The following is a 23740-nucleotide window of genomic DNA, read 5'->3' on the forward strand; positions in this document are numbered from 1 at the left end:
CATGTTTCTGTTGTACCAGTCTATGAATAAAGAAATTGTAACTAAGAGATGCTAGTTACATAATATCATTATTTCTCAAATTTGGAGAATGGATTATTGTAATAAAAGTAATTGATCAATCGATTAATTGAAATGAAAGATAATAATATAATTGATCAATTATTTTTATTACAATAATCCATTCTCCAAATTTGAGAGATNACTTAATCACGCAGTTGAATTAATTAATTTATGACAGTTTATTGAAGCACCAATTTACAATAGTCAACAATGATCTCCTGTACGAGAGGGTGATTGCTTCATGATGGTGCTATTGCTGCCAGAGTCTCGTTTGGTGAAGATTACTCTGCACCACAATTATTGGCACTGAAAACGAGATCAGCTTGGAATAACTTTAATCACAGTAAATGTTTTCTGCCATTTACAAACCTGTAAACTGATCGGAAATAAAGATCGCACGACTCAAAATACATGCATACATTGTAATTTACTATGTGGAGAATACTCATTTTATCTGCAAAATAGACCGTAACAAATTGTGCAATAAATGAACTTGCCAAGACAGACTATAAAAATTTATTTTTCTATATAATATTCTTAATCGCAAAAAAGCCAAATCTGGCAATTTTGCTCAGAACTAACTGAAGCGCCACTTGTAATCGTCCAATGCGCCACGTTTTGGCCACCCCTGTTCTACCTCATCCATCTTACAGCCCTGACTTGGTGCCAACTGATTAACATTTATTTCGTGCCTTGCAGAACCTAATTGCCAATATACAATTCGATGACAATAGCCGATGCTCGACACCCCTCAAAGTAAATCCCTAATCATTCTATGCTCACGGGGTCAAAGTTTGCATCAAAGATGGCGTGTAATTGATAGTAATGATGATTACCTACAAGTCTGAACTAGAATCATTGTTAATTGTCGATAATTGAATATTTTTTTTTTCAAAATGTCAAAATTCCACATCTTTCAGTTTGATTCTCCAAAATCCGGACTGATCCAATGCAACCAAAAATTATCGAAAATATTGTACACTTCTCCAAATCTTATCTTTCCATATGGCAGTGTGTACATTTCTTAAACGTTTGCTGAAAGTTTGTAGAAGGGCACAATGTATCAACTATCGCAATGTAATCTCGAGCCCTGCCAGTCGAAATTTGTCAGCCTTAAGAATGTTAAATTGTCATCCTGGGACCCAGAAGCAAAGTTGAAAGAAGCCACGTGCTACCAGAGGACGGGTAGATGCGAATCATCCGTGGACAAATCCGGAAAACGCTTGCTGCACTGATGATTTTTGGGTAGAAAGCCAAATTTTAAGACTTCATTGATTGTATTTTAATTTAATAAAACCATCGATTTCGACGGTTTCTTGCTAATTTATAATTATTTGGAGAGAAAAGCAATCCATACCCAGTATTCCAAAATTAAGAAAATAAAATATTTCAAAAGAAAAAATTTTTTCTTTGTGGCAATTGTATAAAACACGAGAAACTAAAGAATGTTTGAAGTCATTTTGCAGCAATTTCACATAGAAAACGTTTTAAATGAATTGTGTGGAATTTTCATCGTAAATTCGATGACATTTCTGGTTTCGATTTGAAGCGTTTTTCAGTTTTAAGAAACCGGAAAAAATGGAATGTAATGTACTTGCCATCTGAAATGAAGAATTTAGTTAAATTATTACATATTTATGATTAAGCAAATTATCTTCACATAACAACATAAATAACCAAACCTTAAAAGGGATCTTCTTATCGATGATCAAGAATCCTCCTATCGAAAGACTTAAACTTACTTTTCCGAATCTTTTCATAAAACTAAGAATCTGCAAAGATGAGAATTAAAATTAAATGAATTTTCCTATTTTTTGATTTTCCGCTCGGAGGACACTATGAAAGTATTTTTGTTCAGGCTTGTCGTGGATTGTCAGAGATAGAGCCTTTCTAAGACAAGACAGACTCGAACCCGAGTGCTCTTCGAGGTCGAGTGTACCTCGGTTCGAAAATTTAATGGATGGGTTAATCGGTTATAACGGATTTGTTTCTTACCATTCGGCCACTCTACCGTGGGCGTGAACGAATTTACGAGAGGCATGCTTAAAAGATCGTTTTAAGATGCTCACAAATTGGATGAGAACAAATGTGAATAAAAATTTTTAAGATTGATTATGGAAGTTACATACCTTTAATTTTTGTTTCTGTCCAATGGTGCATCCAGAAAATTGTCTGATGTCTTGAAATGTATTCTGCATCTGAAATGAGAAGAATAGTAAGAGAGTACGAAGTAAAAAGTAAGTACAAATACGATATAATTACCACGAATGCCAAAGAGCATAGCAGACAGCCGCATATAATGCAAATAAATGTGCTTAGTATCGTTAATGCTAGTGACAAGTATTTTACAAATTCATTTATTTCTACAAACAAAAGTATGTAGTAAGAAATACTTGTTCCCCAAAGAATTGCGAAATAGATTACTCCAAAAATAAAATTAAATTTGATATTCAGCTGATCCACGAAAATCCAAAGTTGTTCATGATGCAGCATTAACGTATTTATTTTTCTTAGTAAACGAGTGTCGTTTCTCTTTATTGCAGAAAGTTCAGTAGAGAGTTGCTCGAATTCTTTATGAGAGATAAACATTAATAATGCTCCCAGAAGTAAGAGAAATCCGATTCCACCTATGAGAAGAGACGATCCGATACATTGTTGAATGCTGCACAGAACAGCTTCCCCAATAAATTTCTGTTTTCTTTGTAAAGCCGGATACGCAAACTGGAAGAAGAAAATTTGACATACGACAATGCATATCAACATAATTAAATAATTGAGTAGAGTGACATTTCTAATTAAGCCATTCTTTTCGTAGATCATCTTCTTGTAAAAGTATGGATTTCTTAATTTCTTTCTCAAATCGAATTTTGTTTTTTTGAAGAATGTAAATCCAATTGAATAAAATAGAAATAGAACAAAAAATATTATTTTAAACAACGCCAGATCAATTTTGAATATATTATACCATCTCACGCACATTGCGTATTCATTTATCCATGGAATCATCTGCCATAGGAGAAGAATCGTGAATTCCCATAAAAATAATTCGATTAACTGAATACATATATTCATTAATTTCTTATTTTTGAATATTCTGCTTTGACATTTGCAAATTTTAACTGGATTCAAACCAAAAACGAGTGCCGTTCTCCAACAAGGGCTAAGAAAACAGCTCAAACAAACTTGTACATTCGAGCTCATGTTTCTTAATTAAATGATTATAAAATTAACTAGATTCATTGATTGAATTGCTAGATAACAATATGCAAACTATAAAGGTTTTATTTTACGTTTAATTTATCGATAAATCAATAATCGATAAATCAATAATTCATACATTATTTATATGAATTTTTTAATGGTTGTGTATTCGCTTAAAAAATCATGCATTTTTTAAAAAAATGTTATTATGAAACACAATAAAAATGGAGTCAAAATAGAGGAAAAATGAAAAAAAAAATTGAACATATGAGTTTGTTTCTTGAAAGATTTTGTGATCATTATTTTTAAAATTCCAGCAACTAGTTGCTTAACTTTTCTAACAAAAAAGTTAAAATTATATGTGGTGCCATCTGTTATGATATTTTATTTAGATAATTTTATATTTTTATTTATTATAAAATGATAAAGAAAACTTAATTTTGAGGATAGGGATGGGTTTTATAAAAAAATTGTAAATGGTAATAATTAGTAAAATCGTTATTAATCCGACCTTAATGGAGTTACACACGACTCCCATTATCTCCCACCCCATCGACAATTAACCCCCAAGATTTAATAGCTTCAATTCCCGTAATACATAAACCTACGTGCAAAATTTTCACAATGAACTGTTTATTTGGATTTGAATTTAAACTAAATGGAAATGTTCCACAAGTTTTTAGGCTGCGAGGAAACGTCTAGTCCAACAATTTAAGGAATTCCGAAAGAATATAGCAGTTCCGAGGAATTCGCGTGCCAAATGCAAGTAGGGCTCACATTAAAAATAAATACTTTTTGTACATTTTTTCATGTTTTGTATGAAATTTATCGGTTTTATAAAGTTTATATATACAGTATATGGAATTTTTATTACGTTAGAGTCTTTATAATCAATCGCCACCAGAACGGAACATGCTGTAATCCGACAGGTCTGTGTACTGTACATGAAATTTTTGTGTTACTGTCAATCGTTAATTTTTTTTGAATGTGCGGTTGGCAAAATAATCACAATCGTATTTAATAAGATAAACTAATCCGTGCACCAAGTGCGTTATTTTACTACATACATACAAAAATCCAGTAATCCAACACCCGCCGGTGAGACATATGTCGGATTACAGGGACTGTATTGTATTTGTAAATGTTATTTCAATAAAACGAAACCAAATAGTATTATTCTTCCAAAAGTTTTGGTTGGCAGTTAGAAATAATTTTGCATTATCGATTTGGCGATTTTGGCAAAGTAAAAAAATTTTCAATCACTGATCTGGTTCATTAATTAAACTAGTTCCGCACTCAGTTCCAGTTCCAGAAGGGGAACTGGATTTTCCATCTCTGTTAATAATGCTAAAAAAAAAATATTTTAACATTTTTACTTAATATAAATTTATAATAGATAATTAAATCGATAATTAATTTTCATTTAGAGTTCATTTTATAAAATAAATAAATTAATATAATAATAAAAATGTTTATATCGAATTTTAGTGACCTCTAGTAAGAACAAAGATAACTAAAATTCCGGAATTACGGCATTGAGAATATTTATATTATAAATATTCATAATATAAAATCAATAATTTTATCTTTAATAATAATTGGAATTTAAATTGAAAGGAAATTTTAGTTGTTTAAGACACACGAGTTATTTTTGTAAATAAAAAAAATTTTTTTACAAGTTGCTAATAATACGAAATCAACGAAAATTAAATTCAATAAATTTATTTTTTTCGAAATATACTTTTTATTTATTCTACATTTATATAATTATTATTTATTTTTTTTAAAAATCCAAATATAAAAATAATTTATGTTAAATTCTGATTAAAAAATGTCTCATGTTTTCTGGGAATCGACATATTTGACAATCACTATAACGTGATACGAACGAAAACGAAAATATTACATAAAACTCGTAAGAAAATAATAAAAAAAATAAAATTTTAAATTTTTAAATTAAATCGTAATTTTTTTTAATCATAAATATCATTATTACGATTTATCGTTAAAAATTTAAATCGGTTTATACGTTCCTTTTATATCATATCGTCATTTTAGAATGTAACGACATCCTGCACCAAACGATAAAAGTATTTCTTGTTGTTGTGTGTCGCTGTCGGAAGTGTTTATGGAATTTCGGAACGGTTCGTCTGATGACGAAGTTGAAGTTTGGTTTAATATTAATTAACCAAATTGTTAGATAAACAATTATTGATGATGATTTTATTTATCTGAACGATTTCTATGAGGTGACAAAGCATAGAAAGCCTGATTTTTACATGTAATGGAGATCGTCCACGACGGGTGGCTTGTCAAATCGCCTCCGGAGAAACGAATTCTAAAAGCTGTAAGTTATTTTTTTCATATAATTTATCGGTTTTTTAAATATTATAAAGTTATTTTGCACTTATTTATTGTGTTACACGTCGTCNTAAGTACAAATACGATATAATTACCACGAATGCCAAAGAGCATAGCAGACAGCCGCATATAATGCAAATAAATGTGCTTAGTATCGTTAATGCTAGTGACAAGTATTTTACAAATTCATTTATTTCTACAAACAAAAGCATGTAATAAGAAATACTTGTTCCCCAAAGGATAAAGAAATAGGTTATACCAAAAATAAAATTGAATTTGATATTCAGCTGATCCACGAAAATCCAAAGTTGTTCATGATGCAGCATTAACGTATTTATTTTTCTTAGTAAACGAGTGTCGTTTCTCTTTATTGCAGAAAGTTCAGTAGAGAGTTGCTCGAATTCTTTATGAGAGATAAACATTAATAATGCTCCCAGAAATAAGAAAAATCCGATTCCACCTATGAGAAGAGACGATCCGATGCATTGTTGAATGCTGCACAGAACAGCTTCCCCAATAAATTTCTGCTTTCTTTGTAAAGCCGGAAACGAAAACAGCAAGAATAAAATTTGACATAAGACAATACATACCAATATAATTAAACAAACGAGTAGTGTGACATTTCTGATTAAGTCATTATTTTCGTAAATCATCTTCGTGTAAAAGTATGGATTTCTCAATTTCTTTCTCAAATCGAATTTTGTGTTTCTGATGAATGTAAATCCAGTTGAATAAAATAGAAATAAAACAAAAAATGTTATTTTAAACAACGTCAGATCAATTTTGAATATATTATACCATCTCGCGCACATTGCGTATTCATTTATCCGTGGAATCATCTGCCATAGGAGAAGAATCGTGAATTCCCATAAAAATAATTCGATTAACTGAATACATATATTCATTAATTTCTTATTTTTGAATATTCTGCTTTGGCATTTGCAAATTTCAACTGGATTCAAACCAAAGACGAGTGCCATTCTCCAATAAGGACTAAGGAAACAGCTCAGACAAATTTCCTCTTGTAAATTCGATTCCATGTTTCTGTTGTACCAGTCTATGAATAAAGAAATTGTAACTAAGAGATGCTAGTTACATAATATCATTATTTCTCAAATTTGGAGAATGGATTATTGTAATAAAAGTAATTGATCAATCGATTAATTGAAATGAAAGATAATAATATAATTGATCAATTATTTTTATTACAATAATCCATTCTCCAAATTTGAGAGATAATGATTTTATGTAACTAGTAATTTATTGACAAATCAAGGATTCCTGCAGTGGTTTCTTGTTAATATTATTAACATTTTCTAAATTCTTTTAAAAGCCATACATTTTTATTTCAGTTAGTCACGAGAACTCTCCTTAATTAATCATTTTATAGCAGTGGCGTGCCGTGACATTTGACGATAGGAAAGCTGTGTTTCTGTAAGAAGCCGACTTCCAGGGGCAATCAGTTAATTGCGCGTCAGTGATGGTCTAGGCCAGGGATGGCAAACCGTTTTGTGTTCTCGTGCCATATTGTAAACATACTTAGCTTTAAAGATGTTTATGCGTGCCAAAGTTTCAGACTTCGAATAACGATATTTAAAGAAATTAAATGAATACGCTGATTGAAAAAAGGATGATCAGGTGATAAACCGAAAAGTTGATTGAAAAAGACAGAAATCGTATGATACATTACGTGCCAGATGATTTCTACTTACATGCCACTTTGGGCACGCGTGCCATAGGTTCCTCACCCCTAGTCTAGGCACTCTAAGGTCCATTCGTATTCGTTTGTTCGATAAGCTAGTAAAAACCGTAGACTTCTCTAAATGTATTTTTAATAGATTATCTGACGTACTTAATAAATAAACAAGTTCAATATAATTACCTCTGTTATTAGGTTCAATAGATTCCTTATGCCCTCTAAATGCCAATTCTCGTTTTGATAAAAAACATATAATATCTATTAATTTAGATATAATATATCTATTAGCCGTAACTATCTCGTTATAATCTAATTTCGTCCACTAGTACGTATTTTTTATTAACAGGACTTATTGAACTGGCTTTAAGTATAATGCAACTCAGTTTCACAGATTATAAAATTATTGTTTTATTTAATTTATCTGTAAATTATGTGTCCATAAATGATTACTCTAATAAAAGTTTGTTACGAAATTTGCATTATTATCTGTAGATTAACTGTTTTTCTATTCGTAAGTACTTCAACATGTGCATTTCTAGTACAACATTAAGGTAGCGGTCAAGGTTGTAGCCTACTGCTCTGCGGTCCCGAACTCGAATCCGGACGGGTCGAATATTCCCCAGGAATTTTTCGGGGGGTGGTCCGTTCGGATATGTCGGGCCTTGTCTCTCACCACCCGGCTGTCCCATTGTGGACCCGGCCAGTGGCTTGTAAAAATGTTAATCTTTACCTATATTTTTACCTATCTTTACCTATATAAATATTCTTTACCTATATAAATATTACCTATAATCTTTACCTATCTTTACCTATATAAATATCTTTACTATATAAATACTATATAAAACTATNATCATCTGCCATAGGAGAAGAATCGTGAATTCCCATAAAAATAATTCGATTAACTGAATACATATATTCATTAATTTCTTATTTTTGAATATTCTGCTTTGACATTTGCAAATTTTAACTGGATTCAAACCAAAAACGAGTGCCGTTCTCCAACAAGGGCTAAGAAAACAGCTCAAACAAACTTGTACATTCGAGCTCATGTTTCTTAATTAAATGATTATAAAATTAACTAGATTCATTGATTGAATTGCTAGATAACAATATGCAAACTATAAAGGTTTTATTTTACGTTTAATTTATCGATAAATCAATAATCGATAAATCAATAATTCATACATTATTTATATGAATTTTTTAATGGTTGTGTATTCGCTTAAAAAATCATGCATTTTTTAAAAAAATGTTATTATGAAACACAATAAAAATGGAGTCAAAATAGAGGAAAAATGAAAAAAAAAATTGAACATATGAGTTTGTTTCTTGAAAGATTTTGTGATCATTATTTTTAAAATTCCAGCAACTAGTTGCTTAACTTTTCCGGCAACATTTAAAATTTTGGTGGCGCCATCTGTTATGATATTTTATTTTATAAACTTTTTATATTTCTAACTACAGTACAGTATTATAAAATGGCAAAAAGCTTAATTTTGAGGGTAGGGATGGGTTTTATAAAAAAATTGTAAATGGTAATAATGAGTAAAATCNAAATAGAGGAAAAATGAAAAAAAAAATTGAACATATGAGTTTGTTTCTTGAAAGATTTTGTGATCATTATTTTTAAAATTCCAGCAACTAGTTGCTTAACTTTTCTAACAAAAAAGTTAAAATTATATGTGGTGCCATCTGTTATGATATTTTATTTAGATAATTTTATATTTTTATTTATTATAAAATGATAAAGAAAACTTAATTTTGAGGATAGGGATGGGTTTTATAAAAAAATTGTAAATGGTAATAATTAGTAAAATCGTTATTAATCCGACCTTAATGGAGTTACACACGACTCCCATTATCTCCCACCCCGTCGACAATTAACCCCCAAGATTTAATAGCTTCAATTCCCGTAATACATAAACCTACGTGCAAAATTTTCACAATGAACTGTTTATTTGGATTTGAATTTAAACTAAATGGAAATGTTCCACAAGTTTTTAGGCTGCGAGGAAACGTCTAGTCCAACAATTTAAGGAATTCCGAAAGAATATAGCAGTTCCGAGGAATTCGCGTGCCAAATGCAAGTAGGGCTCACATTAAAAATAAATACTTTTTGTACATTTTTTCATGTTTTGTATGAAATTTATCGGTTTTATAAAGTTTATATATACAGTATATGGAATTTTTATTACGTTAGAGTCTTTATAATCAATCGCCACCAGAACGGAACATGCTGTAATCCGACAGGTCTGTGTACTGTACATGAAATTTTTGTGTTACTGTCAATCGTTAATTTTTTTTGAATGTGCGGTTGGCAAAATAATCACAATCGTATTTAATAAGATAAACTAATCCGTGCACCAAGTGCGTTATTTTACTACATACATACAAAAATCCAGTAATCCAACACCCGCCGGTGAGACATATGTCGGATTACAGGGACTGTATTGTATTTGTAAATGTTATTTCAATAAAACGAAACCAAATAGTATTATTCTTCCAAAAGTTTTGGTTGGCAGTTAGAAATAATTTTGCATTATCGATTTGGCGATTTTGGCAAAGTAAAAAAATTTTCAATCACTGATCTGGTTCATTAATTAAACTAGTTCCGCACTCAGTTCCAGTTCCAGAAGGGGAACTGGATTTTCCATCTCTGTTAATAATGCTAAAAAAAAAATATTTTAACATTTTTACTTAATATAAATTTATAATAGATAATTAAATCGATAATTAATTTTCATTTAGAGTTCATTTTATAAAATAAATAAATTAATATAATAATAAAAATGTTTATATCGAATTTTAGTGACCTCTAGTAAGAACAAAGATAACTAAAATTCCGGAATTACGGCATTGAGAATATTTATATTATAAATATTCATAATATAAAATCAATAATTTTATCTTTAATAATAATTGGAATTTAAATTGAAAGGAAATTTTAGTTGTTTAAGACACACGAGTTATTTTTGTAAATAAAAAAAATTTTTTTACAAGTTGCTAATAATACGAAATCAACGAAAATTAAATTCAATAAATTTATTTTTTTCGAAATATACTTTTTATTTATTCTACATTTATATAATTATTATTTATTTTTTTTAAAAATCCAAATATAAAAATAATTTATGTTAAATTCTGATTAAAAAATGTCTCATGTTTTCTGGGAATCGACATATTTGACAATCACTATAACGTGATACGAACGAAAACGAAAATATTACATAAAACTCGTAAGAAAATAATAAAAAAAATAAAATTTTAAATTTTTAAATTAAATCGTAATTTTTTTTAATCATAAATATCATTATTACGATTTATCGTTAAAAATTTAAATCGGTTTATACGTTCCTTTTATATCATATCGTCATTTTAGAATGTAACGACATCCTGCACCAAACGATAAAAGTATTTCTTGTTGTTGTGTGTCGCTGTCGGAAGTGTTTATGGAATTTCGGAACGGTTCGTCTGATGACGAAGTTGAAGTTTGGTTTAATATTAATTAACCAAATTGTTAGATAAACAATTATTGATGATGATTTTATTTATCTGAACGATTTCTATGAGGTGACAAAGCATAGAAAGCCTGATTTTTACATGTAATGGAGATCGTCCACGACGGGTGGCTTGTCAAATCGCCTCCGGAGAAACGAATTCTAAAAGCTGTAAGTTATTTTTTTCATATAATTTATCGGTTTTTTAAATATTATAAAGTTATTTTGCACTTATTTATTGTGTTACACGTCGTCTAATTGGCTTAGATTCGATGTAATAGAGTATTTTTGATTGTGAAATGGGCCATTATGATTGGTCGAAATAAATCTTACGTAATATTAATTGTTATACTTTTTACACGAGGTTTTAATTGTTTGATGTGTATGAATGTTTGAAAATCGTAACAATCGAGTTTTAAGACGGCGAGCGGGTTGACACGTGTTCCTGATTAATCTAAGGTCAAACTTGGTGCTTAATATAAACATAAACAAGATTTAATTTTGTTTTTTACATTGTTACAAGATCTTTATGCATACATGTAAAAAAATAAGGTATAATACAAGAACACACATCCAAGTGATGCATACAGATAATTTGTGTGTGCTTCTCTCCATTTTCTGCACGAATTTTAATTTTTTCTATCTTTTGTGTTTCTTGCTGGAAGCCACTAAAACAGTTTGCAATAAAAATTGTTGGATCTTCAACTGTTTGTAAAGAGGAGTTGGAAAATTTTTCTCTTTCGTAATGCCCTAAAGCAAATTTTTATCGGTAAGGTGGACTTGAGGAGGTCACGGCATATTAGACTTGCTGTCCGGTTAGCTTGTTCTGATATTTTCTAAATGGAATTCAAAACAGTCCTGTGCTTAGGACTTTCTGACTAATCTAGATTCTGTTATAGTGCTTATGGATTTTTATATAATAAAGTTGTATATAGTTTTTAGTGCATTGTGAAAGTTTTTCTGGAGAGTAATATTTAATGAATATTTTAAATTCATAATTAAGTATTAGTATAGAACAGGGGTCGGCAACCTTTTGAGTCGGAAGAGCCAAAATTACAATTTACAAAATTTCGAAGTTTTTAAAGAGCCAGAAAATTTTTTCTTGCCAACAATAAATAGTACTCGCATAAATAAAGTTTTTTGATAAAAAAAACTAATCTATTTATTTATAAGAAGAAATATCTATTTATTCATATATAAGTAGTGTTTTTCACAACAAATTAGATAATAGAAACATCTGACAACGGCGTCATTCGAGAGCTTCCGACGGACTGACGACGTGTGTCACGGGGAGGGGTGCGGTGAAAAGCGAGTACAAGTGGCTGAGAGATAGAATCAGTGCCTAATCCTCGTTAATCGATTCAGAACGATTTTTAAATGTTTTTTTTTTTAATAAAATAAATAATATTTGCGTATGGAACTAAAGAGCCACAGCTTCACATCCAAAGAGCCGCAGGTTGCCGACCCCTGGTATAGAATAACAAAAATAATTCACAGAATGTATGATAGTTCTTTAAGCCAGTAGCAATGTCGGGTGTTTGAGACGCGACACTTTTTGTGTTTTTAATTTTTAAATTAATCAATTATATTTAGAGCTCTGCCTGCTTGTCTACCTTAAAGTAATAGATTAAGCATTCTGTATTAATTTTCTTGAGTTTTCTTTTATTTTTTAAAGCTCAAAATTGCATTTGGGTCTGACACCCAACATACCCAATGATATTAGTATTTCATTGCAAGTTGTATAGAGCAGTGTTTTTCAAACTGTGGTAAGTGTACAAGTGTACCAATGCTGGTATGTTGATAAATGACAGGTGGTATGCAAGGCTTTGGCTCAATCTGGCAAAGTCATAACTAAAGTCAAAGTCATATGCTGTGAGTTGCCTCACTCATTCATTTTTGCATGAGAAAACAGTAAAAGTTGGAGTTGATGGTGTCAACTCAAGTGCGAGAATGCCACTGCCACTTACATCAACGAGATCTGGTTGTCCAATAAGAGGCAGTCTGTTCGTTTCTCNTTTTTTTTTTTTTTTTTTTTTTTTTTTTTTGAGCTACTAAATTTTTTGTCTATATTTTTGACTATTTTTACTGTTAACTAATAAAAAATATTTTGCAATTCTTTTTAATATATATTAATAGATTCTGATAAATTCTTTGTATATAAATTGGAAAATTCTCACTGGACACTTGCTTACTATGTTATCATGACACAAAGTATATTTTTGTGGTTTTATTTAGTTCAGAGAACCAGGTAGGTTGCTTCCTTCTGCATTTAAAATTCAGCTCCAAGTGAACAACTTGTGGCATATTTTTGGTAACTACTAAAAGTGGTTTATAGACAAATAAACAAATTTGTTATGTTCTTATAATCCGACATTTATCAGAAGTCAAGAAGCACTTAGAAGACAATTTAAATTCACGAAATTGGTTGTTGAGAGGAAATGTCTTGACAAGGCTTTTTGAACTTTTGAGATGAAGTGTGTCTTTTTCTCACAGATAAGACACCACTTGCAGAAAAGTTCGAAAACATGTCTTGGGTTTCCCACCTTGCATACCTTGTGGACATATCAAGAAACTAAATGAACTGAATGTGTCTCTGAAAGGATATGGACACAATGTTTTTACAATGGAAGAAAAATTTCATAAGAAACTGTTTTTGGAATCGTGTTACATGTGCAAATCTAGACACGTTTCATATTTTGTCTGAATTTCTTGAAATGAACTCAATCACTGCCAGTTATAGACAAGAAATACAAGCTGTTATGGTGGAATATTTGCAGAGGCTGCACTCTGAGTTTTTGTTGTATTTCTTGTTCTTATGTAAGGGAAGTGACGTCAGGAGTTGCTGGGTTATGTTGTCATTTGTGATGGACAGCATGGTGCAATTCAAACTTTCCGTCCAGCATCAAAAAACGCTGACAGACATGGCATTGGATCATCATATGAATGAACTTCTCCAAAAAAATCACTAATACAATCTTGGAGTGAAGCTAAAAAAGTATCCTTCAGTTTCAAGCAATTACACCTCTTCTTCCATTTGTATCATCATACTTGTGTGAGAAAGCATTTTCCACCATGCCTAATATGAAGACTAAACCTAGAAGCTGTCTTCATCTTGAACCAGATTTAATTGTGTCTGTGAGCACCCTTTCACCAAGGATACAGACTTTAATTAGAAAAAACAGGCATATGTTTTCCACTAAAATTGCCTAGCAGAGAAGTTATGTTTCAGCTGAAATGTCTTATTTGTAACTTATGTGCATGTTGCTTGCATGTTTGCTGAAACATTACATCCACATGTCGTTATTGTTTTATTGGACGGATGGGTGTCATGCAGTTAATAGTATGCCAGACTTTCTGTTTTCAGGAACAGGTACTTAAAAGGAAAAGTTTGAAAACCTTCTAGCATAGAGTATAAGGATAATGCATCTAAATATTTTTACAAAAAATTATGTATGCTTAAAACATTGCAATATAGTCTGTAATAATTGCTTTGATTAAAACAATTCTTTTGCATCTCTCTTAAAAGGAGAGATTATCTAAAAATTTGTTAAAAAATGATGATAAATAAGATCTTTCTGCATAATTTTGGTTAATTTATTATCTATAAACTGTGTTCAAACAGATAACAATAAAACTTATTACACATGAACAATAATTTTCTTTAATCATTGATTTACTCGTAATTTCTCTCTCACAGATCCAATATTCCCACTTGTGTGATTTTTCCACATACCTATTGGCAGATTAATCGTTTCAGATATTAATTTTTTACCTGAATAGAAAAATGTACATGCATAATGAAAATGCTAAATTTTAAGATTTATAATATAAATTAAAGGAAACATTCATTCAATTATTATTTTTAGATAAAAGATAAAATTGCATTATCACCAATTACTATTATTTTTAATGGAAACATTTTAGTAGTTTGAAAGAAATATTATTTTTAAGACATATCATAAACTGGCTTAAATAAATAATAAATATTTCTAGAATTTTTGAATTTTATCACTAATATTCTGACAAAAAATTATTAAAATAATGAATGAAATAAATTAGAATACTTGATCATATCTCTATAGATTCTAATAATTAAATTAAAAATTTGAAAATCAAATGTGTTTATATTTTTATTAATTATTTGAATTTAGAAAAATGAATTATGTATTATATACTGAGTATATAATATATGTGATTTAAGTCATTTAATAACTGTGCAATGATTTTAAATATTCCTTAGTATATTTAGTCAGTCATAATCCATTGTAGCAATTCATAATCTCAAGCATAAACTGAAATCACAGGCAACCAGTGGACTTTTATCTTATTTTATATTTCTAAATATTTTTGTCAGCAAACAAAAACAGTAGAAATGTTATGATGGTAAGTGTTTTTGCTGAACCTGAACAGTTATATATATATATATATATATATATATATATATATATATTAAGCCCAGTACGAACTACTTGATACCATTACTTTTGACTTGATTTCAGATGAGCTTTCTGTAATCATGTTACTACTTTCCTTTGACAATCTTGTAATGGGATGGATTGTAATATCACTCATGACATAGTTCTAAAGAAGCAATAAATATTTCCTCTACTGTCCCATGAACTATTGCTGAGAGGAGTTTCTTTATAACATGATAAAAATTAGCAATTATGATATGTTATAGTTTCTTGCTACCACTTCTTTCAAGTTTTTTTTATTAGCAAAAAATTAATTAATAAGCATTTATTTAATTAATACAAGTAATATATAATGGACAAGGAAATGTGTAATGCTAAAGATATTTCATACATGTTTTGCAGTTTTAATAATTTAATAAAATAATTGATAAACACTCAAAAACTTTTCCACTTGAAACTGCAGCTTGCAGCAAAATAAGTAGTGCAAATACTGTATTTCACTGTGCATGAAAGTCTCATAACCATTGCACAAAAAATCCAACATGTTAGTTCCTTTGAATTTCTCAGATCCGTCTACTTTCAATTAAATGGTATGACATAGAGTGACATTAAATTGGAGATTGCATTGGTCAATGGTCAAACCTATGATAATCTTATGAACTTAGTTTGATATTGTATCTGACTAGTTTGTGCTTAGCTTCAAAAATCAGTTATGTATAATACTGATGATGAAAATGTGAACTTTAATTATATCAGATAACATTACTATTAAGTCTGACCATTCAATAGTTTGCTTTTCTTTGACTTAAGATCAGAAGATGCTACCATGTTTCCCCGAAAATAAGACATCCTCTGAAAATAAGACCTAGCATAGGTTTTGCTAAATTGCTAAATATAAGGCATCCCCCCCCGAAAGTAAGACCTAGCAAAGTTTTTTTAATCGTAACGGTCATCGACAGATGGTTGAATGTGGCTACATTCAACCATCTGTCGGCTTTTTGAAAGTACAGTCACTGATTGGTCAGCATACAATCACGCCACACTGCATGATTTGCATAAAACTATGGCTTGGGTATCACAGATTTGCATAATGTTACGGCTGGTGATGGCTAATTGATCGGCCGGGAATCACGCCACATCACATTTGCATAGTGCTATGGTTCAATAAGCACTAATTGGTCGCCGAGCCCAATGTCAATGCTATAAAAAGGTTAAGTTGAAGAGAGAGTGGGAAGTCCACTCCAGCACGAGAACTTCGTAAATTCGCTCCTGTTTTATTTAAGTTTAGTTTGACACGATTGGATATACGTCACTCTCATCTAAGTTCAACTTGGGAACTTTTTTGTTCAATAATAAATGTGAATTCGTCTTCCTGGAAAAAATAAGACATCCCCTGAAAATAAGACCTATTGCATCTTTCAGAGCAAAAATTAATATAAGACACTGTCTTATTTTCGGGGAAACATGGTAGATACAGGAATGGTATTCTCTGTGTTGACAGACAAAAAAAGAAAAATAGAAAAAAAAACAGTTTGGTGTTTTTATAATAATTATAATCTAATAGAAGTATACTATATTCTCATTCACATTTTTTTTGCAATTTATTAAATGTAACAAAACATCAGAGAAAAAGTTAAGGAGGATTGCAGTTTGCCCATGTCTGGTTTACAACATGAAATTTTCAATACAAAAAATGGCATTATTTATGAAATAATCTGATATCATTTATGTTTTAGAAGAAATTCTCTCAATACATTCATCAATCATTTCAGACTGACATATTCTATAATAAGAAAAGAAGCGTGTCTTATTGTCGGTCAAGTTATGATTTTGAAGCATAACTCTAGTAAACAAACAGCATTCAAAAAATTATTAGAATATCACAGAAAAGTCATGGTTATGATACATATTAAACAGTTTTGATATTAATTATTTTCAAAATAAATCAGTTTTAAAATGAATGTTTTTGTTCATCACATACAATTATCATTGTGTATAATTGCATTCCATATTGATTCATTTGTCCTTGGTTTTTATTAGTTGTATTTAAGTAAATATGATAGATTAACCATGATAAAACATTATTTATACTGAATGGAATGAGAATGTAATGAAACATGAATTATTTTTTCTTAATTGCTAATATATATATATATTAGCAATTAAGCAATATGCTGATTTGTATTCTATATCCAAATTATAGCTTGACTTGTGTTTTTAGAAGAAAAAGATAAAATTGTATAGTAGGATGATTCATCTTTATATTTTTGCTGTGTACCAAATATTTTATATTGTTTCTCTAAAAATATTGAAGATATATTGGACGTGTTAAGAATTTGAGTAATTTTTGTAAACTCATTTTATTTTATAATGCATACACATTCCTTAATGTTTTTTGTAAAAAATGTAGTTTATGTAAAAATCTATATTCTTTCCTAAAAATATTTAGCTATTTCTTTTTCTGTAGAATATTTGTTATTTCAATTATGCCTTGGATCTTAGACATATGGAAACAATTATATGAATTACTAGAAATAGATATCAATTGAAGAATTACATTATTTATTTTGTTTTAATGTTTGATTTGTTTACATCAAGATATCAAGTATCTCTGTTATTGATTTACTGGTATGCTGCATTGAAACAATGAAAGTAAGGATTGATCAAATGAAAGCTGTTTGTGCCATTCAAAGTCCATCACAAGGGGAGGAGAATGACACCACATGTGGTGTGATAACCCTACACCAATGAACAAGTGGGGAAAAGTTCAGTCATCTTGCACATTTGGTTTTTGGTTTTGAATAATGAAAACATGGCCAGAGTTATTCAGAATCTGTGCAAGATCAAAACATGGTGCCATCACTTTGAGCCAACCAGTAGATGAGCAAGCATGAAATGGAAACACTCCGGTTGACTAACACACAAAAAATTCAAGTCGCAGGCCTCCACCTGTAAAGTTATGATGACTGCATTTTTAGACATTGTGAGGCCTTTGCTGGTGGATTTTAAAGACCCTCACATGAGCATCACTGCCAACCGCTACAATGCAGCATTGGATAAACTGCATAAAGAAGACCAGGCATGTTATCGTGTGATGCAATTTTGTTACATAACAATGCTTAATGGCAACGTTGGGATGTTCTGCACCACCCTTCCTATAGCCCCAGTCTGTCACCATGTGACTTTCATTTGTTTGGATCTTTAAAAACCTCTTAAGGGACAATACTTTAACTCTGATGTGGAAGTCAAGGAAGCAGTCACCCAATAGTTCAAGGACCAACCAACAGTTCTTTGCAGAGAATATCTGTCGTCTCTCCAAGCAGTGGGATGTGTGTCTAAATACCCACATTGATTTTTTTTAATGAACAAAAGTGCATTCTGGCTTTGTCATGTATTTCTTTCTTGAATTATGACTTATTAACGGATATACTATTTCATTTCTGTTAATAAATTTACTCAAACGGGTTTCATTTGATGAATCCTTGTATATCATCTTAATTTTCATTAATATATTTCACATTGTTAACTGGAAAAAAATGCTTTGGAAAGCTGAATTAAATTTGTTTTCTGTAATTAAAAATTATATTTTTATCTTAATTTGCAAACTTACATATTCTAAATACCATATATCAGTAAATTCAAATTCTATATAAGAGCATTAATAATGAATGAAAGAAATGTTTAAAAAATGAACTGTAATGATTTTAAGACTAATATAATTTATTTACTCTTCCATAACAACTTATTACACTAGAAAAATTAAAAAATGTGTATTTTTTATAATAATGAATTAAGTGTTTAAACATATTAATAGGAGTTTAATTTATAAAATAACTATATTCTTTAAACATATAAAATGTTATGATGATAAAAAGTAATGCAGTAAAATATGCATTAAAAAATTTTTGATAGATTAAAAGATATCTTCACTGTGACTTTTTTATTTTGGACTTTGCAAAATAGTAAATTATATTGCCTTGCAAATTAAAGGGAATTTAATCATTTTCTGAATTCCTGATAAAGTGGTTGGTTCCAGACTACGAAGTGCATTTCTACTATAATATCAATCAATTCTGATTGCAAATTTTATATGCAAATAATTCTTTCGTGCATGAAATAAACTGTCTCATGATGACTATATCTTATGAGCCTATAATGTGCATTCCATTTCTAATAATAAATAATTAAAACTACTTAGTAAATGGAATAATTAAATTACGTTTGTATTTATCTCTGTTAATAATTAAAATATAATTTAAATTAAATTGTTAATATTTTAATACAGCAGTGTCAAATTCATATGGAAACAATTAAACATCTGATAAACTTTATACTTTTATATTTGTAAGTGACTTATAGACTATGGAATATTCAGAAAAGCATTTTATAAATATACTGATTGATTTTCTTCTATAAACTGATAGTTTGCTTTTTTACAAGGGCTATTAAGAGCTTGTATGGGACTGGTGTAGAATGGTCTTCCTCTGTCCTTTAGCATATGTCTTTTATGAATTTTTTTAACAAATGAAATGTGCAATGTTTATTTATTTATTGATCAAAAGCAGTCCTAATAGATTTTATTTTTTCTGGTAAAAATAACATTAGTTAGTAGGGATAGGAATCACTACAGGCCCTAGTTTTCTCCAGGCTCAGGGAAAAAATCTCCAGTTCCCCTCCTACTTGATGGCTCTGCTTTTTACTAGTAAATCATTCAACACAAATAAAACAATTTAGTTTTTATTGAAATATATATTAATAGCAGAAGTTAGAAGCTTTATCTAGATAATCATAAATTATGAAAACTTGGACACTAACTTTAGTTTGAAAATGGCTCATATCTAAAAAAAAATGTTGACTAAAAAGTTTATTTATCCTAATCCTATTATCCCTTAATTTTGAAAAGACATTGTGTAAAAATTTATATTTTGAATTTGTTTTGCATTTACCATAGTGATTTAATGAAGTATCTGAAGAGGACTGCTCATCAAAAGTACTTATACTTAACTTTTTGATCTATTTGAACTCTATTTAAAGCACATTATTTTATATTTTATCTGTACTAGTGGAATATTTTTTCATCAATCTATTAGTTTGCTCTCATAAAAAAAATCTTACTATAAAAAATTTTTCACAATGCTGGTATGTTCATCAAGTAAATAATACTGAAAATTGCTGTCTTTTCAGCATTACTTATATTTAATAATGAAAAGAAATGCTTACATTTACATTGTCTGACAAAGACATTTCTGTAAATTTCAAGAGTTTGCATGAACATTTTTTTTTGTTATTAAACACAGGTAACACTGAAGAGAGTGTTTTCAGTACTTGAAAATCTTGATATTTTTAACGAGTTCAAGACAGTGTCCTATATTTTACTATTTATATGTAATTTTTGTTTTATCTTCAGCTTTAAATAATTCATTAAGAACAGAATTATATAAAAAAAATTCATTTCAAAATTTAAATATTTTAAATCCTGTTTGAGGATCAACTTTTATTTCTGCCAATATATAAACTTAAAAATAAAAATTCTATTATATTGATACAATAGGTTGAATAGAAACTTTTTGTACTATTTTTATTCAATGTAATCTATTGTGTCATTTTAAAAAGACTATTATTTCTCTGTTTTTTTATTTATGCAACTGAAGTTGCTTCTCATGCAGCATTGGAAATCATTTTTGATTTTCAAACTCAAGTAATTTTTATTATCCATAATAATTTATTTCTTTAACTTATATTCTTATTAATTATTAAATGGAATTTAAAATACATTTACTATAAAAAAATTACACTGTTTTGATTCATTCTTTAGCTCTATTATTTGGATTTTTATTTATTTATATGTTGTTGTATAGAATGTTCAGTTTATCCTATAATATCTAATATGGATTATTATATTAGTTCATAATTTAATTTTCTTCTGTTGTCAAGGAAACCAAAATTTAGATTCAGTTACATAACAAACATCATTATGTGAGCATTCCTGAAGCGTTTGGACTCTATTTTTTTGTTTAATTTTATAACCATTAAAGCAATTTTGTTTTTATGATTATCAGAATTTTGATATGCTGTTTTGATATAGTTTAATATAGATATAGATAGGTAGTTAAAGTAAAATTTAAATTTATAAATTAATGTGTAATGTATTATGAAGTGGTCATTTAAAATATATTACAATACAGCAACAATAACAAATGCTAATTTATATATTTTTTTTTACAAATTAATAATACACTTTTTATTATGAAATAAAGATAATAATGAAAAAAGTTATTTGATTTTATAAACACTACATTTTCTATCAAGGGAAAAGTATTATATTGCCCCAGTGATAATTTCTACATTTGTTTCATACCTGAAATGTTTATGTTCTTAATTAATTCTCAAAAGTATTTTAGAATGGTATATAACAGGTGTGGCCAAACTTTTATCCCTTAAGACTACTTTTTTGGTAAAATATAGTCTGCGGGCGACTATGAATATGGGCAAACAATTTTAGGATTTTTATATATGCATGTGTTAACATTCATTTGTATTGTTCATTGGGATAAGTACAAACAGTATGGGTACGTTGCACAGACAGTTTATTATTGTAAGAATAAATTATCGAATTAAGATTTTTAAACATTAATTTAAGTGAAAGCAAATTGTTCAACTTTAGCTTCGCAGGCTACTTTCAAAACCTTTGCGGTCGACCACGGTCTACGCGTTGGCCATCCCTAGTATATAAGAATGATAATTGTTGATCATTTATTTTATTATGGGTTACAAATGTAAATTTTCATCTGTAGAAAGAAAGAAATTTATAAAAAAAAGTACTCATAATAAATATTTTAACTTCTATATTATCTTAAGCATATTTGGATTTATTCATCCAACACCAGAAAATAAAAATAAAAATCAAGTACAAGAATGAATATACTGAACATACCAAAATGTATTTTACATTAAAATTAAATATATATTGAATAATATTTTATTCTAATATGTGTTTTAAAAGTTTAATAAATAAATTTTTTCACCAGTATCTTTACACATATCATGTTTGACATTGTGTTAATTATTTCGTTTGTTTTAAAATAACATTATTATATTGATTATAGATTTTTTTTGTATATTGTAGTTTTATACATGTATTAAACTTTTTAAATATTTGTGTCTAAGAGTAGTTTTGTGTTTCATGAACCCTGGGGTTCCACCAATAAAATTTAGATTCTGCAATAGAATTAGCATTTGAGTTCTAACTAATAATTTAAAACATACATGAAAAACATATTTAAGTAAAATTTTGAAAATTATTAACATTCATAGAAAGGTGACCTGTAAATGAACTGCAAGGCTGACATCTGTAGAAAATAAGATTGGTTGAATCTAGTGGTGAGAGAATCATATTATGCATTTAATTCTTTGTAAATTTTTTATCAAAGTGAAAATGGTTTTATAGTTAAAATAAATGAACTACTGGTGTAGAATCATATCTACAGTTTTAATTTTCTGTTTAACAATATCAGTTTGTCAATTCATCTTTCTAATAGTTAGTAATTTTTCAATTTAACATGCATATTCTTTCATTTTCTATATCTTTTATATCTTTGCGTTTGATTTATATTTTTAATATAATGTGTTAATTTAGTGAAGCACGTGATTTGTGTCTTTGTTTTTAACTTCGTTTTCTGTTATCTTAACATGTAAGGGTGCTGAAACGAAAAGTTGACTAGCAATGAATGGGCTTTGCAATGACACAATTAGTGATTTGGCTGTATTTGTTAATGACTGCTCTGTTGCAAGAAATACTTCAGTGTTGAATGTGTTTACTAAAGACTTGAGAAATATGCTTTGATAGTTTAAATCAGTGTTTCCAACGGGGGCAATATCGACCCCATGTGGGCGTTTTTCCATGTTGAGGGGGTGATTAGTAACAATTTATATTTTGGGGGCGAAAAACAATTTTCTGGGTGATATAGTAAAACATAATATTAAGAATAATTAGATATTTTATTCGTTATATCGTACAATACTTAAACAAATAACATTATACTAGTCACTAGTCTATTCAATGCAGTATGAATTTGGCATTAGGCTTGGCCCTTGGCATTGGAATTTTGAAGTGAAGGGGGCAATACTCGTAACGGTTTTCTTGAAGGGGGCGACGATTCATTAGAGGTTGAGAAACACTGGTTTAAATAAATAAATAAAATATTCATCATTGTTGTGACCGATGTAATGAATCAGTCAAGCACTACAAACAGGTTTTGATAGATGACTAAAAGAATTCAATGTTTTTTTATTAACATTAAGATAGATTAGTGTTGTTTTGCCTATGATTATCTAAGAATGTTGCAAAAAATCTTGGTTTTGCAAATATGGAGTAAGCAAGTATAGAGAGATAGCTTATACCTTGACCACAGCAGCCATCCTACTGTCAAAATATTAAGAGATTAATTAAAATTTGGATAATCTTTCAATTATTTTCACCATATTAATTATGATGTGCACATATT

The 23740-nt window shown here is 29.1% G+C and overlaps 1 protein-coding gene across 1 annotated transcript in view; it reads left to right on the plus strand.

The window, feature by feature from the left end:
• The first annotated feature begins 10718 nt into the window (after window positions 1-10718).
• LOC111613510 (GRB2-associated-binding protein 1-like) overlaps window positions 10719-23740 on the plus strand; it is a 45099-nt gene continuing 32077 nt past the window's right edge. The window contains exon 1 of the mRNA XM_023354858.1: window positions 10719-10992. Coding sequence (XP_023210626.1) covers window positions 10930-10992 — 63 coding nt within the window. The 5' untranslated portion in view covers window positions 10719-10929. The remainder of the gene's footprint in view (window positions 10993-23740) is intronic.

Source organism: Centruroides sculpturatus, unplaced genomic scaffold, assembly GCF_000671375.1.
Source record: "Centruroides sculpturatus isolate CEXI.00-Female unplaced genomic scaffold, Cexi_2.0 scaffold1766, whole genome shotgun sequence".
Classification (NCBI taxonomy): domain Eukaryota; kingdom Metazoa; phylum Arthropoda; class Arachnida; order Scorpiones; family Buthidae; genus Centruroides; species Centruroides sculpturatus.